At 40.7% G+C, this 7561-nt stretch overlaps 1 protein-coding gene across 1 annotated transcript in view; it reads left to right on the top strand.

Moving 5' to 3' along the window:
- Positions 1 to 7561, top strand: part of atrn (attractin) — a gene marked incomplete in the record, with an annotated part of 121514 nt that overhangs the window by 17540 nt on the left and 96413 nt on the right. The window contains 3 exon segments of the mRNA XM_035674150.1: positions 1677 to 1873; positions 4710 to 4878; positions 5946 to 6036. Of these exon segments, the coding sequence (XP_035530043.1) occupies positions 1677 to 1873; positions 4710 to 4878; positions 5946 to 6036 (457 nt within the window).

The raw sequence follows: 7561 nt of genomic DNA, 5'->3' as shown, positions 1-7561 counted from the left end.
CCCCCCTTTCCTGTCTATCTTCTGCTGTCTCTATCTAATAAAGGCATGAAAAGGCGAAAAAAATAACTTAAAAAAATAAATAAATAAAAAGGAAAATACAGACAAATCCCTTTTCCTTTAATAAAAATATGGAAAAAATATCGTACAGTGATTATTTTGACAGATATTGCGATTGCCATATGATAATTTTTGCATCACAAAACATTAGAATCAATCAATCAAATTCTTGTACCAAACAAACATGTTTTCTTACACCTGTAGAACAAGATTTGTAGGCTGGGGCACCTTTTCAACACTACAGTACTTCATTATAAGGCTGTTTTTCAGACATTTGACCTGTTATCAAAACATTACAGCTCTTGCAATTTGCATATTGCACTTGGCCATATTGCAAATTTGATAATATTTCGATTAATTGTGCAGCCCTAAACAGTGGAAATTAATGTTAAATATGAGACTGTAGTTTTCACTCCCTTTATTTGCAGACCTATGGCATAGTCACTGTTATACATTCATATGTAGTTATTCTCCGGATGAGGGAGGTATGAATGGTATGATTTTGCGTCCATGTCCCTGTGATTTCAACCCACAATGGATGTCTGTGTTCTATACAAGAACCACGTTGATGGGATATTCTATGGCCTGGTGCTGTGCTGATGGTGTTTTTCTCCCTGATTTTAATTGGTCATAATTACTTTTGGACATTTGGCGCAACAGTTCTCATCATGTATTAGCTGACCGTAACAAACGGGCAGTATGATGTTGCCATGGAGCCAGTTGCTGTGTCCCAATTCCACACTACATGCGCAGTGTATACTGTATAGACTGCTTGTAATGGTATGCCTTTTTTGCATTTAGTATTGAACAAGAAATCAATGTCATTTTCCCTTTTGTACTAACAGGAAAGGAGCAATGTGTGTGCCAACAAGCTTCGGAAAAGCTACTGCCAGTTAAACTTCAGAGAAGAGAATGGTTCTTTCTGAAAGCTACAACGGGTTCCTGTTTGTACTGATGCCTAAAAAACTGTTGAAACCGAAGAGGAAGTCAAAAATGTTAATGTTGTGAGGCAATCATAAGTCTTTTTTTTTAATGATTTCTCAACAGTCATGAGTTATACTGTTGCTGGAAAGAGTATGACGCTCTGATTCTAACAGTATGTGTATGACGTTTATATATTGGATTTGACGGAGGTATGACTCCAAGAATAGGAGTTTTGATTGTTGCCACAAAAATATATCAGTTGGATGAACAGAAAAGCTAAATATACAACATAAAATACCTGTTGAGAGACTAGCAGAGCTCCAGTAGTGCTGTTTTCCTGCAGATTGGTTCTGTTTACAGTCTGCTCTTCGGTGCCTGATGTGACTTTATGTATGACAGCCTCTAGCTCGATGCTGTTACTGTGCAGGCGGCCCTCTGAGATGAGTGACAAGTGTTGAGGCAGGCGCTTGACCAACTGATGAGGGAGGAAGATGCCAGTAACAACACCTTTTATACTGTCTGAAGGGGAATGTTGGATATTTTATTTTTAAGCCTGGAGACAGCTGAGGCTCCGCTTGCACAAAAACAGATGTAACTCAATCACTGAAATGCGTTTCGGATGTTTTATTCAGAGTCTATATTTCAGGCAGTCTATGAATCCTGGTCTCCCTCTGCTTCCTTCTCTTTCCTCCCAGGCTGAATACATGTCCCAACAACTGCTCTGGCCGCGGCGAGTGTCGTGTGGGGAACTCCACCGGTTCAGCGTACTGCCAGTGCGAAGCCAACTGGAAAGGGGAAGCCTGTGACGTCCCCTACTGCCTGGCTGACTGTGGCTACCCTGAAAGAGGGCACTGCCAGGACAAGACCTGCATCTGCAAGACCGGATGGCAAGGTGGGCTGGCACTGCAACCGCATCGCTTCCGCTGCCACTGATCTCATTTTCTCACGCACTGCACTGGTTTGAATAATCACAATGTCATCAGGTTGGCTTCAGGCAGGCCCGCACATGCCAAACCCTCCTCAGCCACTTTAAAAAAAGCTTCTCACTCTGTCTACATTCTCAGTACAGTATGAACAGTGGCTCTGGTCCTAGGGGTGGGTAAATCCCAAATCTAGTTGCCAACAATCACCTTTAACAACCACAATTATTAATACAGGACAGTCATGTAAATACAGTGTTCCTCCTTCCTACTTTCAGTGAAAGAGTACACACCATATATAACTAGCCTGGTTCCAGATCTCTGCATCGCTGCCCACATTTGCCACTTGTTCAGTGATTCATGTAGAAAGAATGAAATGTAAATTCATTGTGCTTTTCGGGCTAATGTATAACTGAGGTAGTCATTTAATCTGATTAAGTGCCCAATGTACCACCTGCTTAGACCGTCTGAAAGTACTGTGTTCATATAATTAGGTAGAAAACATATAATTGAAAGACAGAAAAAGGTTTAAGGTTTTAATAGGAGTGAGGATTATTTGACTTGGCCTCCTGCTGCCTGATGACTCAATCCCACCATTCAGTAGTGAGGGATGGTTTCTATACAGGGGTTAAGGCTAATCCTAGGCTAAGAATTCAGTATTTTATAGAGGTATCAGTTGGCTAGGGTTAATGCTTCTATGTGAAACCATACCTCAGTGTACAAGCCACAAAGAAAACCTGCCGACTCTATAAAACTTGTAAGTTGAGGTCAGTGTACTATGTTGTTTTCTACATTTTTATGGAATAAAAAAACACTCACCTTTTCCATCATGGATACTATACTTTGACCCAATTATTTAATTTTATTTTAAAAATACGGAGTTATCGGAACTTTCCAGCTATTTTCTTTGTAAGCACACCCAGGAGTAAAAACTAACTTTCCCAGTAAACACCCAGTGGAGCTGAGCACTAAGCAGCTCCAATGAAGCAGTTGGAGGTTTAGTAAAGAGCGTTGCTGACTTTATCCATCCAGATTTTGCCTGTTTATCTGGTGATTCAACCCAGTGCCTCTTCAGCTTTAAGCCTCCACCACTATTATTGAGGCTGCCGCTGCCCCCACAACATCCATCTGCTGTAACCTGATGGACTTCAAATGAACTCTTTGCAGGATCAGCTTCCACATATTTTTGGTTGAGTCATGAATATTCATCTCCTTTTATTTGGTGATGACCTGACACCACTGTATCCTTTTTGAATCCAACCATATGGGCGTTTTAACCGCTCTATTAGTTCTTAAACGGCTCCACTGCGCCAGTGTGCACAAGCAGAGACAACGGCTTAATTTAACTGCAGTTATATCAGCAGCTCAGTGTGCTCACGATCTAATTACCAAAGCTGAGGGAGTTGAGAAACAGACTGGCATTTTCTTTAGCCTTTATTACCCTGTCATGGTGTGTTAGCCGAGGAATAGCACACTTAGTGTACTCTGTGCTGCCAGCTTCCAAATGAACTCATTTTCAACACCAACCAGTGAAAAAGAAGAGACAGATGCCTGTTTAGTCAAGCCAGCCTTGCATTTAATCTCTCTTTCACAGATGCATAGCCTTCAACAAATTGCGTCTTTTAAGGGAGGCTCAGGCCGCATTTGTGTTATTTATGGAAATGCCACCAAGGTGCAAAGGTAATTTGTTTGCTTAGCGATACTGGAGTTGGGTTGAGGGATATTAGCCACTGGGAATTATTTTTTTTCTGCCACTGAACAAAACAAAAAGGAGAATGTAAATTGACCTTGATTGTTTGCAATCACAACACTTCCTTTCCTGTCACGTGATTGCTCCTGCATTGTTTGGATAACAATCAATAAGGAACTCCGCCAGTGGTTAATATCCTGTTTCTGCTAGAAGATGGAGTGATAGCACTAATCAGTTGGTTAAATGTTGTATTCCAGTCAGGTTTTTATCTGCGTCTTTCATCAGGTAGGATGGACAGACTGTAGATGAACAAGATCAACAAACTGCCCCCAAACCGCACCACAGCCTGATTCCAAAGATCGTCAGGACGAGGCCAATCTTTCTATTTCTGACTTGGCTGCCGTTTGCCAAAAAAATCTTTTCCCCTCATTCTGAAGTGATTCCGGTTTATACTGTCGTTATTGTTCTTGTCCAGTAACAGGGGAAGGCAGCTCTGGCCCGGGCCATCTGTATTTAAAAAAGCATCATTCCACTCATATCCGTAAAAACATTAGTTATTGGTTTATGCTTGAATGTTCAAAAAGTTGAATCTCTCCGAATATCAACTTCTGTAATGCATCATTTTTGATATCAACATAACTGACAGCCTTGCCTTGCATACTTTCTAATGCTAAATTACTCCACATCTGCATAATCAGTCTCACTTATCTAAAGGCTTTAAATGCTTCTTTAACCTCTCTGCCCCTTTCTAAATATAAAATCAATAATGGTTCTTTTTTTTCACCTTTCTTTTTTTTCACCTACACAGTCAATTCATGGAAAGCAGATGGCCCCTCTCATGTACACTCTGCCTAACTGCAGGACATTAAAGTGAACTAATGAAACCTGTGAGCGTTTAATTCACTAAAGCTAAAGCAGCAACTTTCAAACAAGCTAGAAAGTTTTTCTTGTTTTTATGCTGATTCATTTTGTTGGTATTTTTTGCCTCTCTTAAGGCGATCTGGTTTTATGTTCCCCCTTAAAAGACTGTGGCTTGTTTTCTGTGTTTATGATACGCAGAATTAACTGAGCTTCCTGCATCATCAAGCCCTGACTCTGTGGTTTCCTTCCCTCCTCAGGTCCAGACTGCGCCATATCCATGCCTGCCAACTCCTCCTTCTGGAGCCGGGAGGAGTACACCGAGGCCGGGCTGGCCAGGGCTTCCCACAAGGCCACGGTGGACCAGGGCATCATGTGGGTCATTGGAGGCTATGTCTTCAACGCCTCCGACTATCATATGGTCAAAGCGTAAGTACTCTCCCCTGTGAACTCGGATTTCAGGCTTTTGGCTGCTGCTCTCATCCAAGAGAGCTGCGAGACAGGAGTCCTGCTGTTGCTATGCGACTGTAGGGAATGTGCTTTTGAAACACAGTGTCTCTGTTGCAAAAATTTAAATATTTTTAACTTACATGCCTGTTATTCCGAGTGCTAAAGTAATACTTGGCTGTCAGTGCTGATAGGAAGAAGCCACAAGACTTCCTGTCTGTTGAAAATCAGCAAGAAAAGAACACAGCTCTGCACAGACAGCTCTGTGTCGGGCACAGACTGAAGGATGTAATTAAAACCATACAATTATAGGATATGCTGATGTTTCTCACCCTGAACTCCACCCAGGAAGGTCGCACTTATTCCCTTGGCTCATATTTGGACTTTATGGGTTTCAGTCAGGACAAGGCCCTTTTTATTTCTGCTCAGGGTATCTTATAAGAGCATTCTGTTAACTGTACACAACTTCTTCGTGTTTGTCACCTTGACATAGTTGGATTTGACAATAGCGTAATCGTCCTTCTCAATTTAAGTGTTTAGTTTGTTCCTGATGCAGTTGCAATGGTTCAGATACTTAAAGAACAATGCTTTCCTACAGTTTATGAAACTAAACCATACAACCTAAAGTTGAACACAATGAAAGCACATGAGTAGCATTTCCCTTTTCTTTTTGATAGGTAGTTGGTAGGTTTAGGGTTAAAATGCTAGAGGTCATTAGACGTTGGAACTTTAATTGAGGAACATGTTGAATACTGACACCACTGTGTTTTTTTTTTTTTTACAGTCTTTGGTATTGCACTTTGGTTTACGGTCTGGCATGGAGATAGTTAGCAGCTTGAAGAAGATAAGCCTAGCTCTGCTCTGTCTTTGTCTGGTTGAACTGGGGTTACTTTGTCTCGTCACACTGAAGTGATCATGGAAATCTTGACTCAACAGTTTTTCAAAATGCATGTAAAAATTATTGAACAGACGAGACTAGGACATACTCCTACACGTTTGTTCAATCTTTTCTATTGTGGTCATTGCACCTTTCTGTTCTCTTTCTGTAGGTATAACCTTAGTGGCAAGAGCTGGCTGACCCTCGACCCCTCCGTTAACACTGTCACACCACGATATGGCCACTCACTGGCTCTGCATGAGGTATGTGGAGGGGAGGAGAAATGCATATCTACTATGAACCAGGATGTACATTAAGACCACACAATGTAACTTGATACTGTACATTTCACTATTATTATAGTGTATATATAGTATTATAGCTTTTTACATGCATCTGTAGTTTCTGCCAATTCAGTATGATATGAGCCGGGCTTCAAAAGAGGATGAGAAAAGAACCGATGACAACTAAATTAAATGGATGCTTTAGCAGAAATATAGTAAACTTTATTTATGCTTTCAGTAGTGTGTTTGTTGTCTGGAACTAATACATAAATCTCTGGGTTTTGATATGCTGCAGTGAAGTAGGGAAGCAGTTTCTTTTCAGCCAGAAAGACTGTTAGGAGCTGCTGATGGAATAATAAATCGGAGTGAGGAGGATTCAGAGGAAGACGCAGTCTGTCTGCTCTGTGGTTTGAGAGAACTGAGTTTGTGCATTACAAACACTCCGCAGCTCAAATTGCATCACGGCGTATGAATGTGTCTTGTAAGTCAATGTGGGCTTGCAAGACAAATCTGAAACCAAATCAGTGTTGATACATAACAGATAGAAAGTCTTGCAAAACAGATAATGTACCGGTTCAGGCTCTCACATGCACTCACTGGTTTATAAAAAGCTTAAGATACTACAACACCTCTGTCTATTATGAAAATGCAGAATCAGGCTACTTTCTGTGACTTTAATGCATTCAGAAAATGCCATTTTCACTAAGATGACATATAAGAGAGTTGTGAGTACAAATACAGTATGTTGCCAAAGTTTACAGTTTTATCTACTGGTGTCATTTTTCAACTAATAACATAAAATAAATTGTACACACACACAAAAAAAGAACCAAACAAATCAATAGACATTTTTTACAGCAGCATTTTTACATAAAATAGTAGGGTAAATACATGTGTTAAGGAGGATTCTAATGAAAGTTCGCTCCATGCAGTGTATCAGAACATGCACATTAGCAGCCCCCTGCCTGTGTTTAACCTGAATGGAACAGAACCTTAATTAGTATCATTGGTAACACGCGTGTTAAACCTACAATGTCCTGTCAGAATGGCTGCTATAAAAAGGGTCTATTGTGAAGCTCACACACTACTGCTTGCAATAACGAGAAGTCCTCTGTTCTCTTTCATAGCGTTCATGTTCCTTGGAGAACCGGGGATATGGAAGTAAAGTTTCATACTCACATTATCAAGAGCAGGAGGAAATGAGGAAATGTTTACTTTACTATTAAATCAAGGAAGTGAAATGATGCTCTTAATATCGAGAAGCATTATTCTGTCAGACCTCCAGGCTGTGTTCAGGTCTTTTAGAGGTCCAGGGAATAATAATACACTGGTGTTATTATTTAAAACTCAAGGACAGATGGAAGGTTATTTGTGCTTTTTTTTTTTGTGTGTGTGCTTTGTCTCGCTGCCTCGGTTTCTGGAGAGCGTCCTGTTTTCTGTCACCTGTATCTCTCAGCATCTCAGTGCACAATGCAGCCTGGGACTTTAATGGGGTGAGCACTTG

This window comes from Morone saxatilis, unplaced genomic scaffold (genome assembly GCF_004916995.1).
Source record: "Morone saxatilis isolate NCDOM2014 unplaced genomic scaffold, NCSU_SB_2.0 Contig3, whole genome shotgun sequence".
Lineage (NCBI taxonomy): Eukaryota > Metazoa > Chordata > Actinopteri > Moronidae > Morone > Morone saxatilis.
This window is presented reverse-complemented; position numbering and strand designations above follow the sequence as displayed.